At 45.8% G+C, this 19,602-nt stretch overlaps 1 protein-coding gene and 1 non-coding gene across 3 annotated transcripts in view; both read left to right on the top strand.

Annotated features, from left to right (window-relative positions):
• mtch2 (mitochondrial carrier homolog 2) overlaps positions 1–16,814 on the top strand; it is a 41,341-nt gene extending 24,527 nt beyond the window's left edge. For both annotated transcript variants that reach the window (XM_078220351.1, XM_078220350.1), the window contains 4 exons: positions 5,756–5,803; positions 7,160–7,227; positions 8,911–8,986; positions 16,549–16,814. In XM_078220351.1, the coding sequence (XP_078076477.1) occupies positions 5,756–5,803; positions 7,160–7,227; positions 8,911–8,986; positions 16,549–16,635 (279 nt within the window). In that variant the 3' untranslated portion in view covers positions 16,636–16,814. The remainder of the gene's footprint in view (positions 1–5,755; positions 5,804–7,159; positions 7,228–8,910; positions 8,987–16,548) is intronic.
• LOC144499359 (small Cajal body-specific RNA 14) lies at positions 12,103–12,234 on the top strand. The gene has a single exon (XR_013498832.1).
• Positions 16,815–19,602: the final 2,788 nt, after the last annotated feature.

Raw genomic sequence — 19,602 nt, 5'->3', positions numbered from 1 at the left:
TGCCTATCCAATAACCGCTTGAAAGTTCCTAAAGTGTCCGACTCCAATATCACAGCAGGCAGTCCATTCCACACCCCAACCACTCTGAGTAAAGAACCTACCTCGGACATCCCTCCTATATCTCCCACCATGAACCTTATAGTTATGCCCCCTAGTAACAGCTACATCCACCCGAGGAAATAGTCTCTATACGTCCACTCTATCTATCCCCCTCATCTTATAAACCTCTATTAAGTCACCTCTCAACCTCCTCCGCTCTAAAGAGAAAAGCCCTAGCTCCCTCAACCTTTCCTTATAAGACCTACCCTCCAAACCAGGCAGCATCCTGGTAAATCTCCTTTGCACTCCCTCCAATGCTTCCACATCCTTCTTATAGTGAGGTGACCAGAACTGCACACACTATTCCAAATGTGGTCTCACCAAGGTCCTGTACAGTTGCAGCATAACCCCACGGCTCTTAAACTCAAACCCCCTGTTAATAAACGCTAACACACTATAAGCCTTCTTCACGGCTCTATCCACTTGAGTGGCAGCCTTCAGAGATCTGTGGATATGAATCCCAAGATCTCTCTGTTCCTCCACATTCCTCAGAACCCTACCGTTGACCCTGTAATCCGCATTCAAATTTGTCCTACCAAAATGAATCACCTTGCACTTAGCAGTGTTAAACTCCATCTGCCATTTTACGGCCCAGCTCTGCATCCTATCAATGTCTCTTGGCAGCCTACAACAGCCCTCCATTTCATCCACTACTCCACCAATCTCGGTGTCATCAGCAAATTTACTGATCCACCCTTCAGCCCCCTCCCCCAAGTTATTGATAAAGTCACAAATATAGAGGACCCAGCACTGATCCCTGGGTACACCACTGGTAACTGGTCTCCAGTCTGAAAATTTTCCATCCACCACCACCCTCTGTTTTCTATGAGATATGATGTGGAGATGCCGGCGTTGGACTGGGGTAAACACAGTAAGAAGTTTAACAACACCAGGTTAAAGTCCAACAGGTTTATTTGGTAGCAAAAGCCACACAAGCTTTCGGAGCTCCAAGCCCCTTCTTCAGGTGAGTGGGAATTCTGTTCACAAACAGGGCATATAAAGACACAGACTCAATTTACATGAATAATGGGTGGAATGTGAATACTTACAACTAATCAAGTCTTTAAGAAACAAACAACGTGAGTGGAGAGAGCATCAAGACAGGCTAAAAAGATGTGTATTGTCTCCAGACAAGACAGCCAGTGAAACTCTGCAGGTCCAGGCAAACTGTGGGGTTACAAATAGTGTGACATGAACCCAATATCCCGGTTGAGGCCGTCCTCGTGTGTGCGGAACTTGGCTATCAGTTTCTGCTCAGTGACTCTGCGCCGTCGTGTGTCGCGAAGGCCGCCTTGAAGAACGCTTACCTGAATATCAACTTGATTAGTTGTAAGTATTCACATTCCAACCATTATTCATGTAAATTGAGTTTGTGTCTTTATATGCCCTGTTTGTGAACAGAATTCCCACTCACCTGAAGAAGGGGCTTGGAGCTCCGAAAGCTTGTGTGGCTTTTGCTACCAAATAAACCTGTTGGACTTTAACCTGGTATTGTTAAACTTCTTTCTATGAGATAGCCAGTTACTTATCCAATCGGCCAACTTTCCCTCAATCCCACACCTCCTTACTTTCTTCATGAGCCGACCATGGGGAACCTTATCAAACGCCTTACTAAAATCCATGTGTACAACATCAACTGCTCTACCTTCATCAACACACATCATTGATGGGTATAGATAGAGTGAATGCAAGCAGGCTTTTTCCGCTGAGGCTAGGGGAGAAAAAAACCAGAGGGCCTGGGTTAAGGGTGAAAGGAGAAAAGTTTAAAGGGAATATTAGGGGGGGCTTCTTCACGCAGAGAGTGGTGGGAGTGTGGAATGAGCTGCCGGATAAAGTGGTAAATGCGGGGTCACTTTTAACATTTAAGAAAAACTTGGACGGGATCATGGATGAGAGGGGTGTGGAGGGATATGGTCCAAGTGCAGGTCAGTGGGACTAGGCATAAAATGGTTCGGCACAGACAAGAAGGGCCAAAAGGCCTGTTTCTGAGCTGTAATTTTCTATGGTTCTATGGTTCTAACACACTTCACAACTTAGTTACATCCTCAAAGAATTCAATCAAATTTGTGAGGCAAGACTTACCCTTCACAAATCCGTGTTGACTATCCCAGATTAAGCTGCATCTTTCTAAATGGTCATAAATCCTATCCCTCAGGACCGTTTCCATTAACTTACCAACCACCGAAGTAAGACTAACTGGCCTATAATTACCAGGGTCATTCCTATTTCCTTTCTTGAACAGAGGAACAACATTTGCCACTCTCCAGTCCTCTGGCAGTATCCCAGTGGACAGTGAGGACCCAAAGATCAAAGCCAAAGGCTCTGTAATCTCATCCCTTGCCTCCCAAAGAATCCTAGGATATATCTCATCTGGCCCAGGGGACTTATCGACCCTCATGTTTTTCAAAATCGCGAATGCATCTTCCCTCAACAACGTCTACCTCCTCCACCTATCAGTCTATATCTCACATTCATCCTCAAAAACATGGTCCCTCTCCTTGGTGAACACTGAAGAAAAGTATTCATTCATCGCCTCTCCTGTCTCTTCTGACTCCATGCACAAGTTCCCACTACTGTCCTTGACCGGCCCTAACTTCACCCTGGTCATTCTTTTATTTCTCACATAAGAGTAAAAAGCATTGGGGTTTTCCTTGATCTGACCCGCCAAGGACTTCTCATGCCCCCTCCTAGCTCTCCTAAGCCCTTTTTTTTAGCTCATTCCTTGCTAACTTGTAACCCTCAATCGACCCAACTGAACCTTGTTTTCTCATCCTTACATACGCTTCCTTTTTCTTCTTGACAAGACATTCAACCTCTTTTGTGAACCATGGTTCCCTCACTCGGCCATTTCCTCCCTGCCTGACAGGGACATACCTATCAAGGACACGCAGTATTTGTTCCTTGAACAAGCTCCACTTTTCATTTGTGCCTTTCCCTGACAGTTTCTGTTCCCATCTTATGCTCCCTAATTCTTGCCTAATCGCATCATAATTACCTCTCCCCCAATTGTAAACCTTGCCCTGCTGTATGGCCCTATCCCTCTCCATTGCAATAATGAAAGACACCGAATTGTGGTCACTATCTCCAAAGTGCTCTCCCACAACCAAATCTAACACTTGGCCCAGTTCATTACCCAGTGCCAAGTCCAATGTGGCCCCACCTCTTGTCAGCCTATCCACATATTGTGTCAGGAAACCCTCCTGCACACACTGTACAAAAACTGCCCCATCCGAACTATTCGACCTATAAAGGTTCCAATCAATATTTGGAAAGTTAAAGTCACCCATGACAACTACCCTGTGACCTCCACACCTATCCATAATCTGCTTTACAATGTCTTCCTCCACATCTCTATTACTATTTGGGGACCTATCGAAAACTCCTAACAATGTGACCGCTCCTTTCCTATTTCTAACTTCAGTCCATATTACCTGAGTAGGCAGATCCCCCTCAAACTGCCTTTCTGCAGTTGTTAAACTATCCTTGATTAACAATGCCACTCCTCCACCTCTTTTACCACCTTCCCTACTCTTACTGAAACATCTATACCCCGGAACTTCCAACAACCATTCCTGTCCCTGTTCTAACCATGTCTCCGTAATGGCCACAACATCGTAGTCCCAAGTACCAATCCACGCCCCAAGTTCACCTACCTTATTCCGGATGCTCCTTGCATTGAAGTAGACACACTTCAACCCACCTTCCTGTCTGTCGGTACACTACTGCGACTTTGATACTTTCCTCAGTAAGTCACTACACTCAACACTGGCTTCTGGACTGCAGCTCCTTTTCCCATCCCCCTGACAAATTAGTTTAACCCCCCCCCCGAAGAGCCGTAGCAAATTTCCCTCCCAGGGTATTGGTGCCCCTCTGGTTCAGGTGCACCCCGTCCTGTTTGTACAGGTCCCACCTTCCCCAGAATGTGTTCCAATCGTCCATGTAACTGAAACCCTCCCTCCTACACCATCCCTGCAGCCACGTGTTTATCTGCACTCTCTCCCTGTTCCTCAACTCTCTCGCACGTGGCACCGGCAACAAACCAGAGATGACCACATGGTTTGTCTTCGCCCTCAGCTTCCACCCTAGCTCCCTAAGTTCCTGTTTTAAATCCCCGTCCCTTCTCTTACCTATGTTGTTGGTACCGCTGTGTACCACGACCTGTGACTGTTCCCCCTCCCCCTTAAGGATCCTGAAAACACGGTCCGAGACGTCACGGACCCTGGCACCTGGGAGGCAACATACCATCCGTGAGTCTCTTTCGCTGCCACAGAACCTCCTATCTATCCCTCTAACTAATGAGTCCCCAATAACTATTGCTCTCCTGCTCTCCCCCTTTCCCTTCTGAGCCACAGGGACGGACTCGGTGCTGATACGGTACCTTTCTCTCTCTCTCTCTCTCTCTCTGTCTACACCATAAAACATTCTCTTTCTCTCAATAGCAGGAAAGTTTCCCATTCTCTCTCTCTCTCGCTCTCCACTGGGAAATGTTCCCTTTTCTCTCGCTCTCTACACCAGGAGACGTTTCCTTTCTCGCTCTCTCTCTACACTGGGCTGTGGTCCATTCCAAGTGCCGCTGTATCCCAATTGTAGTTTTCAGTCAGTATTACAGTCTTTAGCTTGCTTCAAATGCTTATACTTTGAAAATGAGTTGACTCTGTAATTGACAGTCATTTTTTGAGAATTAAGGAATGATTCAAAGTATTATAGACTTAGAAAGAAAAACAGCAAGACCTGGAAGTCTGAGATCAAAACAGGAAAAATCGTGACAACTCCCACTTACACAACCTGTTTTCTTAGAACAACTGTGAGGACAGCTGAAGGACACTGAGCAGCCAGGGAAAGTTAGCAAGTCTAGGATGAGGCTGAGGAGACATCAAGCACTGGGACAGCGGGTGTGAGGGGTACCAAGCACTGGGACAGGAGGGAGGGGGGGGGGGTCTGAGGGGGTCACCAAGCCCTTGGGGTGGGGAGGGAGGGAGGGGGGGCTGGATGTGAGGGGGTATCAAGCACTGAGACGGGGGAACTAAGTGTGTACCAAGCATTTTGGCAGGGGAGCGAGGTCACTGGGGCGAGGGAGGGGAGTGGCAGAAAATTGGGATTGGGGTTACAGGGGTGTGGTTACTGGAGCGGGGCAGAGGAGCGGGGTCACTGAGGCGGAGGAGGGAGTGGGGTCACCAGGGTGGGGGGAAAGCGGAGTTATCTGTCAGGGGAGAGGAGAGGGGTCACCTGGGCGGTGGAGGGGGGACGAAGTCACCCGGGCAGTGGAGGGGGGAACGGGGTCACCTGGGCGGTGGAGGGGGGGGTGGTCGCCCGGGGGAGGGGGGGGTGGGGGCAGGGTTTCTGGGGCGGGGTCACTTTGTTGGCAGAGTGGGGCGGGGCCTCTGGGGCAGGGGGGGAGCGGGGTCACCAGTGTGGGGGAGGTGGGCAGGGTCACCGGGGCGGAGAAGCAGGGGGGTTGCAGATGGGGGTGTCGCTGAGCACTGGAAGCAGGGGGGAAAGCAGAGTGTAACCAGGGACAGCTGCTGTGTCTGGGACTGCAGTGTCAGCTTTGAGGACTGGACTCCTGAAGTTGGAATGTGGGAGAGTTTGTGTTTACAGTGAACAGTTGAGATGTGTGTTTTTTGCCGACTTTTTTTAAATTATGACTTGTTTTTAGGGCTCTCAGATTGGGGAACTGAGGAGTTACTCACAAGCTGTGACTGGGGTGAGTGCCATTTTTAACTTCATCCATCTTTTTATTCCTTCACAGCAGCAATCACCCATCACATTGTAATGACACAGTGCATCTTCAAACAGCTAAATACACACATCTTCATTCCCCTCTGGGAACAGGCACCAGAGTATGATGACATGGGGATTTTCATATTAACTTCATTGCAGTGTTAATGTAGGTCTGCTTGTGACTAATAAATAAACTTTAACTGAAAGCTGAAGGGGGATTTGATAAAAGTATTCAAAATGCTGAGAGCTCTGGGCAGAGGGAGAAACGCTTCCCACTTTTGAAAGGGTCAAAAACAAGAGAGCAATGATTAAAAGTAATTAGTAAAAGAAGCAGAAGTGATATGAGGAAGAATGTATTCAAGCAGCAAGTGGTTTGGTTGTGGATTGCACTGTCTGAGAGTATGGTGGAGGCAGCTTCAATTAAAGTTTTCACAAGGGAAAGAGTCTGTTCTCTGAAAAGGAAGAATGTGCAGGGGTATGGGGAAAAGGCAGGGGAATGAAACTAACTGAGTTGCTCATTCACAGAGCCAGTGCAGACATGATGGGCTGAGTGGCAGCTTCCTGCACCATAACATTTCTGAGATTCAGCAACTTGCCTGCTGTGTCAACAAACTGAATGCTGCTCTGAAATGAAATGGTACAGCAAGCAATATCTGTCAGCTTTAGGCCCCCTGCATTAAGGGGGGTCAGGCATGCAAAGACAGAGTTTAAGTCAAACTACAGGTCCTTCTGAGCTCATGGAGCCCCAGCACTATTGCTAGCTGCCGTTCAGCCTGGCTTCATTGGGTCCCGGGGTTTGGATAACTCAAAATTGAAGCACAGACAGAGGCTGTAGATAAATGGCAATGAGCCAAGACCTGGATTGATACATTAAATGAGAGGACAGTAAGAAGCTGGAGCTTTGTCCCTGCCCTGCACAGCAGGCTGTGTACTGCTGCTGCAGAAACATGGTGGCACAGTGGTTAGCACTGCTGCCCCACAGCGCCAGGGACCAGGGTTCGATTCCCTGCTTGGGTCACTGTCTGTGTGGAGTCTGAACATTCTCTCCGCGTCTGGGTGGGTTTCGTCTGAGTGCTCCAGTTTCCTCCCACACTCCAAAGACGTGCTGGTTAGATGCATTGGCCATGCTAAATTCTCCCTCCATGTACCTGAACAGGTGTCGGAGTGTGGTGACTGGGGGATTTTCACAGTAACTTTGTTGCAGCGTTAGTGTAAGCCTACTTGTGACAATAATGGTAAATAAAAGTGAAAGGAAAGGTGACTGAGCTGTATTGCTGCTGCTTTATCAAAAGTGGTGATGCGCATTCTTTCACTGTCTGTCTACTCATTTCTTTAACAGTTCCTGGCCAGTATGCTGACATACCCCTTTGTACTCGTCTCCAATCTGATGGCAGTCAACAACTGTGGGTGAGTTAGCCCTCCAATCTTTTCTCAAACCCCATGCTTTGTGTGGGAGACTTAGTAGTTGTAGACAAGTCATTTATGTCTGAATTTCTTGCTCATAGAATCAAGGATGTTATTCCTGGGAAGTGAAATATTTTTAGCTTAGTCACCTAGCAGTAGCATCTAAAGTCGCCTTGACAGGTACAGCACAGGGTTAGATACAGAGCAAAGCTCTGTCTACACTGACCAATGAATGTCTTTCAGCAGGAAGCAAGAGTGCAATCTGCTTCTCCCAATTGAACTGGAAAAGATGATTGCAATCCACCTGCTGCAGAAGTTGAAAACTCTGTACCTAATGTACCATCGAGTATCCCATACAGTATATATTGAGTTCACTGTACCATCGAGTATCCCATACAGTATATATTGAGTTCACTGTACCATCGAGTATCCCATACAGTATATATTGAGTTCACTGTACCATCGAGTATCCCATACAGTATATATTGAGTTCACTGTACCATCGAGTATCCCATACAGTATATATTGAGTTCACTGTACCATCGAGTATCCCATACAGTATATATTGAGTTCACTGTACCATCGAGTATCCCATACAGTATATATTGAGTTCACTGTACCATCGAGTATCCCATACAGTATATATTGAGTTCACTGTACCATCGAGTATCCCATACAGTATATATTGAGTTCACTGTACCATCGAGTATCCCATAGGGCGGCACGGTAGCACAGTGGTTAGCACTGCTGCTTCACAGCTCCAGGGACCTGGGTTCGATTCCCGGCTCGGGTCACTGTCTGTGTGGAGTTTGCACATTCTCCTCGTGTCTGCGTGGGTTTCCTCCGGGTGCTCCGGTTTCCTCCCACAGTCCAAAGATGTGTGGGTTAGGTTGATTGGCCGTGCTAAAATTGCCCCTTAGTGTCTTGAGATGGGTAGGTTAGAGGGATTAGTGGGTAAATATGTGGGGATATGGGGGTAGGGCCTGGGTGGGATTGTGGTCGGTGCAGACTCGATGGGCCGAATGGCCTCTTTCTACACTGTAGGGTTTCTATGATTCTATGATTTCTATACAGTATATATCGAGTTCACTGTACCATCGAGTATCTTATTCAGTGTATATTGAGTGCACTGTACAATCAAGTACCCCATGCAGTGTATATCAAGTACACTGTACCATCGAGTACCCTATGCACTGTATATCGAGTACACCATACCGAGTATCCCATGCAGTGTATATCGAGTGCAGTGTACCATCGAGTATTCCATGCAGTGTATATCAAATACGATGTACCATCAAGTATCCCAGTCAGTGTATATCAAATACAATGAAACATCAAGTATCCCATTCAGTGTATATCAAATACATTGTACCACCAAGTATCCCATTGAGTATATATCGAGTACAATGCATCATTGAGTATTCCATGCAGTGTATATGTGTGGCAGCTGTTCCTGATAAGAAGATGTCACTAGCAGGGCATTAATGCAAGGAATGAGATTGTAGAGTGACAGCTATCAAAATGTCAGTTCCAATGAGTGCAGGCCATGTGCAATGCAGCCAAAAAGAAAGGGATCATCTCCTCCTTGTAGAGTGTTGTCCCGCCTGGTGCTGAGCTGTGTAACAGCAGGTTTTCCCCTCTGTGCTGGTTGTTGAATCACTGTCTAATGTGTGTGTCTCTCCCCAGCCTGGTTGGTGGCCTCCCTCCCTATGCAGCTGTGTACACTTCATGGGTTGACTGCTGGCGCCAGCTGAGCAGAGAGGTGAGTGGATTCACTTGTTTCATTTGCTACTTGTACTGGAAGCAGTATAGGTCTATTGTAACCGCCTGCATTTATTGCGTGGTCACTGTATTGAGTCTCCCTGGCCCATGAATTGGAAAGTGAGTGGGCCTAGCTGAATATAGCATTAAAAATAGGAGGAGACTATTCAGCCCCTCAATATGGCTAACCTAATTGTGGTCTTAACTCCACTTTCCTGCCTGTCCCCCATACCCCTTTACTCTCTTGTCAGTCAAAAATTTGTCTAACTTGGCCTCATATATATTCAATGACCCGGCCTCCACTTTCTATGTGGAAGAGAATTAATGACCCTCTGAGAAGGACTTAAATGGAAGACTCTGCTGAGGAGGACCAGTGGATGTGGTTTATTTAGACTTTCAGAAGGCTTTCAGCAAAGTCTCACACCAGATACTATGTAAAGTTAAAGTGTATGGGATCGCAGGTAATGTCTTGAGATGGACAGAAAGCTGGTTAGCAGATAGGAAGCACAAAGAGTTGGCATAAATGGGTCTTTTTCTGATTTGGCAGGCAATGACTAGTGGGGTTCCACAGGGATCTGTGCTAGGATCCCAACTGTTCACATTATATATTAATGATTTGGAAGAGGGAACTAAATGCATTATCTCCAAATTTGCAGGTGGTACAAAGTTGGGTGGGAGGGTGAGCTGAGGAGGTTGGAGAATTGTTTCAGTGTGATTTGGACAGGCTGAGTGAGTGGCATATGCATGGCAAATGCAGTGTAATGTGGGTTACTGAGGTTATCCACTTTGGTAGCAATAGTAGGAAAACAGATGATTACTTGAATTGGTGTAAATTGAGATACTTAGCGAGGCCTTGGTGTCCTCATGCATCAGTCACTGAAAGTAAGTGCGCAGGTACAGTAGGCAGTAAAGAAGGCAAATGGTATGTTGGCCTTCATAGAGAGAGGATTGGAGTATAGGGATAGGGATGGTTTGCTGCAATTGTACAGGGTATTGATGAGGCCACATCTGGAGTATTGTGTGCAGTTTTGGTGTCCCTATCTAAGGAAGGATGTCCTTGCTATAGAGGGAATACAGCAAACGTTTACCAGACTGATTCCTGGGATGGCAGGTCTGTTACATGAGGAGAGACTAAGTCAGTTAGGATTGTATTCGTTGGAGTTTAGAAGAGTGAGAGGGGATCTCATGAAACTTATAAAACTCTAATAGGGTTAGACAGGGTAGATTCAGAAAGAATATTCTCAATGGTGTGGGAGTACAGAACTAGGGGTCATAGTTTGAGTATAAGACCGGAGGTAAGGAGAAATTTCTTCACCCAGAGGGTGGTGAACGTGTGGAATTCACTACCAGAGAAAGTAGCTGAGGCCAAAACATTGTGTGATTTCAAAAGGAAATTAGTTATAGCTCTAGGGCTAAAGAGATCAAGGGATATGGGAGAAGGGGAGATCAGGATATTGAATTTGATGATCAGCCATGATCGTAATGAATGGTGGAGAGGCTCGAAGGGCCGAATGGCCTGCTCTTGCTTCCAGTTTCTATGTTTTATGACATTTATTTTGAAACTGTGCCCCTAGTTGCTGACTCCCTTACAAGGGGAAACATTCTTTCAGCACCTACGCAGTTGAGCCCCCTTAGATATTTCAATAAGGTCACCTCTCATTCTTCTAAACACCAATGAGTATGGACTCAAGCTGCTCTAGTGTTTTTCTTAAGCGAATAAACCCTTTTCTGCAAGTCCAGGCTTGCCTCCTGGACTTGCAGAATCTCACTGGCTGTCCTGTCTGGAGACAATACACATCTCTCTAACCTGTGCTTAATGCGCCCTCCACTCACATTGTCTGTATCTTTAAGACCTGGTTGGCTGTAGAGATTCGCATTCTAATCAGTATTCTGTAACTTGATTTTGTGTCTCTGTGCCCTGTTTGAAAGCAGATTTCCACTCCATCTGACAAAGGAGCAGCGCTCCGAAAGCTAATGGCATTTGCTACCAAATAAACCTGTTGGACTTGAACCTGGTGTTGTTAAAACTCTTACTGTGTTTACCCCAGTCCAACGCCAGCATCTCCACATTATAGAGAACAGGCAGGAAAGTGGGAGGGGATTCTGTGCAAGTTCCGACTGCCTATGATCTTATTGGATGGCGCAGTTGCCTCGAGAGTCTACTGCTATTTCCTGCATTCTTGTATCTAAATTATTAAAAGACAGAGCGAATGGCTGAGACCCCAGCACAGATCATTGTGGGACACCAAATATCATTTCTTGCATTATCCCTGCTCTGGGAGTTGGGCTAGATAAGAGACGGCAATTGGCCAATAATTTTTCATCAATTCTGTGAGCTTTAGTTTCAACTAACAAGTGTCTTATGTGGAACTTTATTACCTACTAGTTTAGTTACTGCCTCAATGGCAGCACAGGTGGAGAGGGTGGTGAAGAAGGCACATGGCATGCTTGCCTTTATTGGACAGGGCATAGAATATAAAAGTTGGCATATGATGTTGCGGCTGTATAGAACGTTGGTTAGGCCACATTTGGAATACTGTGTCCAGTTCTGGTCGCCACACTACCAGAAGGACGTGGAGGCTTTGGAGAGAGTACAGAAAAGGTTTACCAGAATGTTGCCTGGTATGGAGGGGCTTAGTTATGAGGAGAGATTGGGTAAACTGGGGTTGTTCTCCCTGGAAAGACAGAGGATGAGGGGCGACCTAATAGAGGTGTATAAAATTATGAAGGGCATAGATAGGGTGAACAGTGGGAAGCTTTTTCCCAGGTCGGAGGTGACGGGGGGCAAGGTTCAACACAGATGTCAGGGGGACGTATTTTACACAGAGGGTGGTGGGGGCCTGGAATGCACTCCCAAGCAAGGTGATTGAGGCGGACATGCTGGGATCGTTTAAGACGTATCTAGATAGCCACATGAACAGACTGGGAATGGAGGGATACAAACGAATGGTCTAGTTGGGCACATGAGTGGCGCAGGCTTGGAGGGCCGAGGGGCCTGTTCCTGTGCTGTTTTGTTCTTTGTTCTTTGTTCAATGTTCCATTTGACTTGTTAGAACTGGCCAGGTAAGTTCGAGCACAGATATGAATGAGTCTGGGATCTGTTCCTGTTTGTATCTTGTGGCTGTTCCTCAGTTGCTGCATTATCCAGTTAATATGATGTGGCTGGAACATGCCACACACATTAAAGATGGTTCCCACCGACAAGCCCTCAGGAGTTGCCAGGGTTTCTGTGCGATGGTTCCAAACATCTCTTCTCAAACCGGCCTAGTTCCAAGACTGGAGAAAGTTGTAGGTGGGTGGAGTTTGTGAAACCGAGCAAGACGAGGCTTCACATCTTCCAAGCTGTTTAAGGGACATTAGAAGAGTAATTAAACCAGTTAGCCCCTCACACCTACTCCATCCTTCAATTGGACGATTTGTTAACTTCAACCCATCTTGGTTTCCATAACATTCAATATTCTTAACTAACAAAATTATATTGAGTTCCATTTGAAATTTTCAAGGGCCCCAGCATCAACAGCTTTTTGGATAAGAGTTCCATACTTCCACTCCCTTCTGTGTGGAGAAAATTGCTTCATACTACCTAGAATGGCGTAGCACTCCTTTTAAGATTATGCATTTTTGTTCTGCACTCCCCGTTAGTGCTTTGTCAGTTGATGTTTGTATCATGAGGTACTGGGCCAGAGTAGTCAGGCCTCCATCTTGTCTTGTTAGTGGATCTGAGATGGGTTGGCAGTCGGTATACTGGAGTTTCTTTGTTCCTAGGTAACTATTACTTGGATGCTGTAGTGATCCAACGGGGACAGAAATCAGCCAGGATTCTCACTGGTCAATCTCTAAAGAATGTCTGTGAATCTGAGTCAGCTACAGCGCCTAATTCCTCCGAGGCAGGGTGTCCACTGACATTGGCTGTCTGCTCTAAGCAGCATCGTTAAACCTTTTGATTTGATTTGATTTATTACTGTCACGTGTATTAGCGTACAGGGAAAAGTATTGTTTCTTGCATGCTATACAGGCAAAACATACCGTTCACAGAGAAGGAAACGAGAGAGTGCAGAATGTAGTGTTACAGTCATAGCTAGGGTGTAGAGAAAGATCAACTTAATGCAAGGTAAGTCCATTCAAAAGTCTGACAGCAGCAGGGAAGAAGGTGGAAGAGAGAATGTCTGGGGTGCGTGGGGTCCTTAATTATGCTGGCTGCTTTGCAGAGGCAGCGGGAAGTGTAGACCAAGTCAATGGATGGGAGGCTGGTTTGCGTGATGGATTGGGCTACATTCACGACCTTTTGTAGTTCCTTGCGGTCTTGGGCAGAGCAGGAGCCATACCAACAGAAAATACAAACAGAAAGAATGCTTTCTATGGTGCATCTGTAAAAGTTGGTAAGAGTTGTAGCTGACATGCCAAATTTCCTTAGTCTTCTGAGAAAGTAGAGGCGTTGGTGGGCTTTCTTAACTATAGTGTTGGCATGGGGGGACCAGGACAAGTTGTTGGTGATCTGGACACCTAAAAACTTGAAGCTCTCAACCCTTTCTACTTCATCCCCGTTGATGTAGACCTGTCTTTGTATTGGCATAAAACCAAAATACCGCATGTGCTGGAATTTGAAAATCAAAGCAGTAATTAGTGAGGAGCTGAAGGAAATCAGCATTAGTAGAGAAATGGTTTTGGGGAAATTGATGGGATTGAAGGTGGATAAATCTCCAGGTCCAATTAATCTTCATCCCAGAGTACTTGAGGAATTGGCCCGAGAAGTAGTAGATCCATTGGTGGTTATTTTCCAAAATTCTTTGCAGTCTGGAATAGTTCCTACAGATTAGAGGGTAGCTAATGTAAGCCCACTTTTCAAAAAGGGAGGTAGAGAGAAAACAGGAAACTAGACCAGTGAGCCTAACATCAGTACTGGGGAAGTTGCTGGAGTCTATTATCAAAGATTTCATAACTTGGCATTTGGAAGGCAGTGGTATAATCAGACAAAGTCAGCATGGATTCATAAAAGAGAAAATCATGCTTAACAAATCTATTGGAATTTTTTGAGGATGTAACTAGTAGACTTGACCAAGGAGAACCAGTGGATGTGGCTTATTTAGATTTCCAGAAGGCCTTTGACAAGGTCTCACATAACAGACTACTATGTAAAGTTAAAGCACATGGGATTGCATGTAATGCCTTGAGATGAATAGCAAGCTGGTTAGCAGATAGGAAACAAAGAGTTGGCATAAAGGGTCATTTTCTTATTGGCAGACAGTGACTAGTGGGGTTCCACAGGGATCTGTGCTCGGACCCCAATTGTTCACATTCTATATTAATGATTTGGAAGAGGAAACTAAAGGTATTATCTCCAGATTTGCAGATGATACAAAGTTGAGTGGGAGGGTGAGCTGTGAGGAGGATGCAGAGATGCTTCAGCATGATTTGGACAGGCTGAGTGTGTGGGCATCTGCATGGCAGATGCAGTATAATGTGGATAAATGTGAGGTTGTCCACTTTGGTAGCAATAATAGGAAGAAAGATTATTACTTGAATGGGTGTAAATTGAGAGAGGTGGATACTCAACGAGACCTTGGATTCCTCATGCATCAGTCGCTGAAAGTAAGAGCGCAGGTACAGCAGGCAATAAAGAAAGCAAATGGTATGTTGGCCTTCTATAGGGATAGGGATGTTTTGCTGCAATTGTGTAGGGCATTGGTGAGACCACACCTGGAGTATTGTGTGCAGTTTTGGTGTCCTTATGAGGAAGGACGTCCTTGCTATAGAGTGAGTACAGCGAAGGTTTACCAGGCTGATTCCTAGGATGGCAAGTTTGTCATACGAGGAGAGACTTGGTTAAGATTATATTCGCTGGAGTTTAGAAGAGTGAGGGGGAATCGCATAGAAACCTATAAAATTCTAACAGGGTTAGACAAAGTAGATTCCGAAAGAATGCTGTCAATGGTGGGGGAGTCCAGCACTAGAGTCATAAAGGTTTACAGCACGGAAATAGGCCCTTCGACCCAACTTATCCATGCTGCCCTTTTCTTTAAACCCCTAAACGTGTCCCAATTGCCTGCCTTTGGCCCATATCCCTCTATACCCCTCTTACCCATGTAACTGTCTAAATGCTTTTTAAAATACCAAATTGTACCCGCCTCTACTACTACCTCTGGGAGCTTGTTCCAGACACTCACCACCCTGTGTGTGAAAAAATTGCCCCTCTGGACACTTTTGTATCTCTCCCCTTAAACCTATGTCCTCTAGTTTTAGACTCCCCTACCTTTGGAAAAAGATATTGACTATCTAGCTGATCTGTGCCCCTCATTATTTTATAGACCTTTATAAGATCACCCCTCAGCCTCCTACGCTCCAGAGAACAAAATCCCAGACTATCCAGCCTCCTCTTATAACTCAATCCATCAAGTCCCGGTAGCATCCTAGTAAATCTTTTCTGCACTCTTTCTACTTTAATAATATCCTTTCTATAATAGGGTGACCAGAACTGTACACAGTATTCCAAGTGTGGCCTTACCAATGTCTTGTACAACTTCAACAATATGTCCCAACTCCTGTATTCAATGTTCTGACCGATGAAACCAAGCATGCTGAATGTCTTCTTCACCACTCTGTCCACCTGTGACTCCACTTTCAAGGAGCTATGAACATGTATCCCTCGATCTCTTTGTTCTGTAATTCTCCCCAGCGTCCTACCATTAAGTAAGTCCTGCCCTGGCTCAATTTAGAGGGGATAGTTTGAGGATAAGGGGTAAATGTTTTAGAACTGAGGAAAAATGTCTTCACCTAGAGGGTGATGAATGTGTGGAATTCACTACCACAGAAAGTAGTTGAGGCCAACATGTTGTCTGATTTCAAGAAGAAATTAGATATAGCTGTCAGGGCTAAAGGGATCAAGGAATATGGGAGGAAGGGGGAAGCAGGACATTGATTCAATGATCAGCCATGATCAAGATGAATGGCGGAGCAGGCTCGAAGGGCCAAATGACCTACCCCTGCTTCTAGTTTGTGTTTCTAAAATGCTGGAAATTCTCAGTAGGCCCAGCGGTGTTTGTGCAGCGAAACAGAAAGTAAGTTTTCATCACTTATGCTGAGTATTTCCAGTGCTGGCACATGTGACATTGCTGGCTGTGTGTTGAAGCAGATATCAGTCTGTCTCTTTTCTTTAGAATCATTGAATCCCTGCAGTGTAGAAGGAGGCCATTTGGCCCATCGAGTCTACACTGACCACAATCCCACCCAGGCCCTATCTCCCTGACCCCACATATTTACCCTGCTAATCCCCCGACACGAAAGGGCAATTTAACCAGCACATCTTTGGATTGTGGGAGGAAACCAGAGCACCCGGAGGAAACCCACGCAGATCCGGAGAGAACGTGCAAACTCCACACAGACAGTGACCCGAGACTGTGCGGCAGCAGTGCTAACCACTGTCCCACCGTGCTGCCCATAGTCTCCAGATCCTGGAGACAGTCTCGACTGTTTCCAGGATCTGGTATCGAGCCCCTGTCTTTACCTGCAGCTCCTCCCCCACTTTCTTTTCAGCAGCTTTCTCATGACATGTTTTTTCTCTTGCAGGGAAACCTGAGCCGAGGAAACAGTCTGTTTTTCCGGAAGGCTCCAGCTGGGCGAATGTACGCAGTTGACCAAAAGCGATTTGTGTAGATGCACTTGAGTTTGTGAATGGAAAGGAAAATGCGGTGGGAGCTGGTGTCTAATTTGTATGATTCTGTTTACAATGACGTACGTGCAGTTTTTAATGATGTATTGTTGATCTGCACTGGCACAATGTGTTATTTTATGATGGAATGAGATTGTCTGATTTAAAGAGGAAAGTATTTTAACTCCGTTTGTTACCCAGTGGTTTGTATAATGAGTGGTCTTTGTGAGGGGGGATGGGATGGTTTTCCAAGAGCTCTCTTCCCGGGAATGGGGCACTCTGTTCTATCAGTACCATTCCAATAACATCGCCATAATCCTGCCTGCTATTCCTAGTGTTGGTGAGCACCTGGAGGGGAGAAGGAAGAGTTAGAATGGCATCTCTGTTATCACAGTTACTCACCATCCACCTCCAACAGCATTGTCAGTCTGTCTTACACACGCGAGGATAAATCCAGTTTAAAATTCCTGGTCAAGTTCAACTTCTGTCCTGCAACAATGCTTTTAGAGTTTGAGTGAATGACTAGAGAAGGGAAGGCCCTATAGGTTTGGTGGATTGGCCATGCTAAATTGCCCTTGGTGTAAGAGGGACTAGCTAGGGTAAATGCATGGGGTTGTGAGGATCGGGCCTAGGTGGGATTTTGTTCGGCGCAGACTCAATGGGCTGAATGGCCTCCTTCTGCACTGTAGGGATTCTATGATGATGTTCACTGCTCCTTACCCCTCTAAATATAGCCAGGATTTCAATGGCAGCTATTTAGTAGACACAGGATCATTGCGGAACTATGCCCTGATGCTGTCATCATTCCTCCCGCCCTCACTGGGAGGGAAGGGGCAGTACTGAAGAGACTGCATACCTCACCACAGTACCCATTCTTCCTGGGCAAACCCAGGAAATGACCTTATCTGGCTGTTGGACTGAGAGCGTGTTGCAGCCATGTCTGATCTTGTCCACATGGTTTCCAGCAGGATGTGGCCAGGAAATGGGGCCCTGGCTGGCTCCCCACTCCCAACAGAGGTACTTGGACCAATTGCAGACTGCAATTGGCCAATTTGGCACAGACTGGAACCCTCCTGGGCATTTGTGATCTTCACTGGCTCAGTGTGGCACTGGGCCAGTGCATTGTACCTTTTGGATCCACAGGGTGAGACAGGACATAACTTTCCTCAATTCTATTTGGAAATTGATTTGCTTCATGTCCCCCTAATCCTGTAACCAAGACAAATCAGTCAACACTCAGTGGAAAGCCAGCTGCTGTGAACATTTGTCCCTCCTGAGACAGTCTTGTCTGTAGCGACTGTCCACCACCAGCAGGGGGTAGTTCTGTATAGCCTCTAGTTCTGCACTGGTTCCTCTTAAGAGTAGTGAAGCAGGCTTGTTGATGTCCATTCAATAAAGCAGATTTGTGCGGCACTATTATTTTGTATAATATGTCATTCTGACAGTGGCTGCTCCCCATACTATACAGAGTCTGCTCGCACTCGACTATTTTGCTTGTTTCATGAATGTTATCCTGCTAAGTTCAGTGTAGAAAAACTACATTGTGAGCTAAATAAAATGTTTGATTCCTGTACAAATGAGAGAATTTCTGCTCAAGCCGGCATGACAGTCTGAATTGGAAGGGAGGAATGGGGTGGAGGATGTCCAAATTCATGTCTACACAACAACCATCACCTTGTACATCAACTCTTATAGGCAGATCAGGAGCCACTAAAACCTTCGGGATTTTCTGGCCGTGCTCACCCTCAAACCGAAAAATCCCGCCTGAAGTCAGCAGACCTTTCCATGGTCCCCCCCCTCCCTCCCCGCCCGCTGCGATTTTCGTGGTGGGCAGGATGGCAAAATTCCGCCTCCCACCTCTAAATAGACAAGAGAAAGGTGTTGAGCACCCACTCTGCACGCACAAAAAATGGTTAGTTCTATGAAGATGATAATGGGCAATGTCCATTGGCATAATGTAGGTTATGATTTAGAATTGGAAGTTCAGACAGGTGTGTCAGAGAGACAAGTGATTATGCTTATCGCAAACTGCTGTTTCTCAATAAGCCAGATCATTTATAAGGAATGGGAGTAACAGACAGCGATTCTGAAATACAAATGCTCAGTAGCAACCAGATACATCCTTTTAAAAGGACTAATGTGGAAGAAATGAGAAAGCTGAAGCTGAACAATTGGGTAAAAGATGTTTGTGTGCAACATCTTTTAAAGACATAATGACAAGTGCGTGTGCAGCAGCAGATTAAGCAAGCCTGGTTTTAAATAGAAAAATAAATCAAAAATGAAACTAAGAGGAGGAAGTGGATACTCTGAATATAGGGGTACAGGGCCAAGCAACACAATCCATTAAATGGGACATTTGAAGAGGGACAGAAAAGGCACAGTGCAAAGTCTTTTAGTGTTGTAGTATAAAGAGAATCGTCAGAGGTGAGAATCAGAAAAAGTTTGGCTTGAAACAGGATGAGCACTTAATAATAAACATTTTGAGTGCCCACTCCAAGAATTCACATGTTTCCACCCCCCCCCCCCCCCCCTACAAATAACCCAAGCAGCATTAACAAGCTTTTTAACACAGTTAAGGCCAGAAACCTCAACCATCAATAAATCTCATGGGATTCAGCAGTTCTGGGAAACCAGGTAGGAAATGTGAAGCAAGCAAATTATTATTGTGTGTTCTGGGATACCTGGAATGTGTTAATAGATAAGAAATGCACCAATGAGGTGTCCCTACTCCTATGCCCATAAATGGGGGGTCTATGTTTTTAATCAATTGCGAAATTTGTACAGGAATAAACTAGCAATCAGCATGGGCTTAGAAGGGGGCTCTGCATGACACAGATCTTGATTTCTTGAAAGAAACGATTTTCCAAATGCAGACAGTCCTACGAGGTGGTGAACTGAGATCCCAGGAGACATCCAACAAAGTACCGCTGAGAGTCACCTAGCACAGGAGGAGGCCATTCAGCAAATCAAGA

Source organism: Mustelus asterias, chromosome 9, assembly GCF_964213995.1.
Source record: "Mustelus asterias chromosome 9, sMusAst1.hap1.1, whole genome shotgun sequence".
Taxonomy (NCBI): domain Eukaryota; kingdom Metazoa; phylum Chordata; class Chondrichthyes; order Carcharhiniformes; family Triakidae; genus Mustelus; species Mustelus asterias.
The sequence above is the reverse complement of the archived record's forward strand: the minus strand, read 5'-3'. Positions and strand labels throughout refer to the sequence as shown.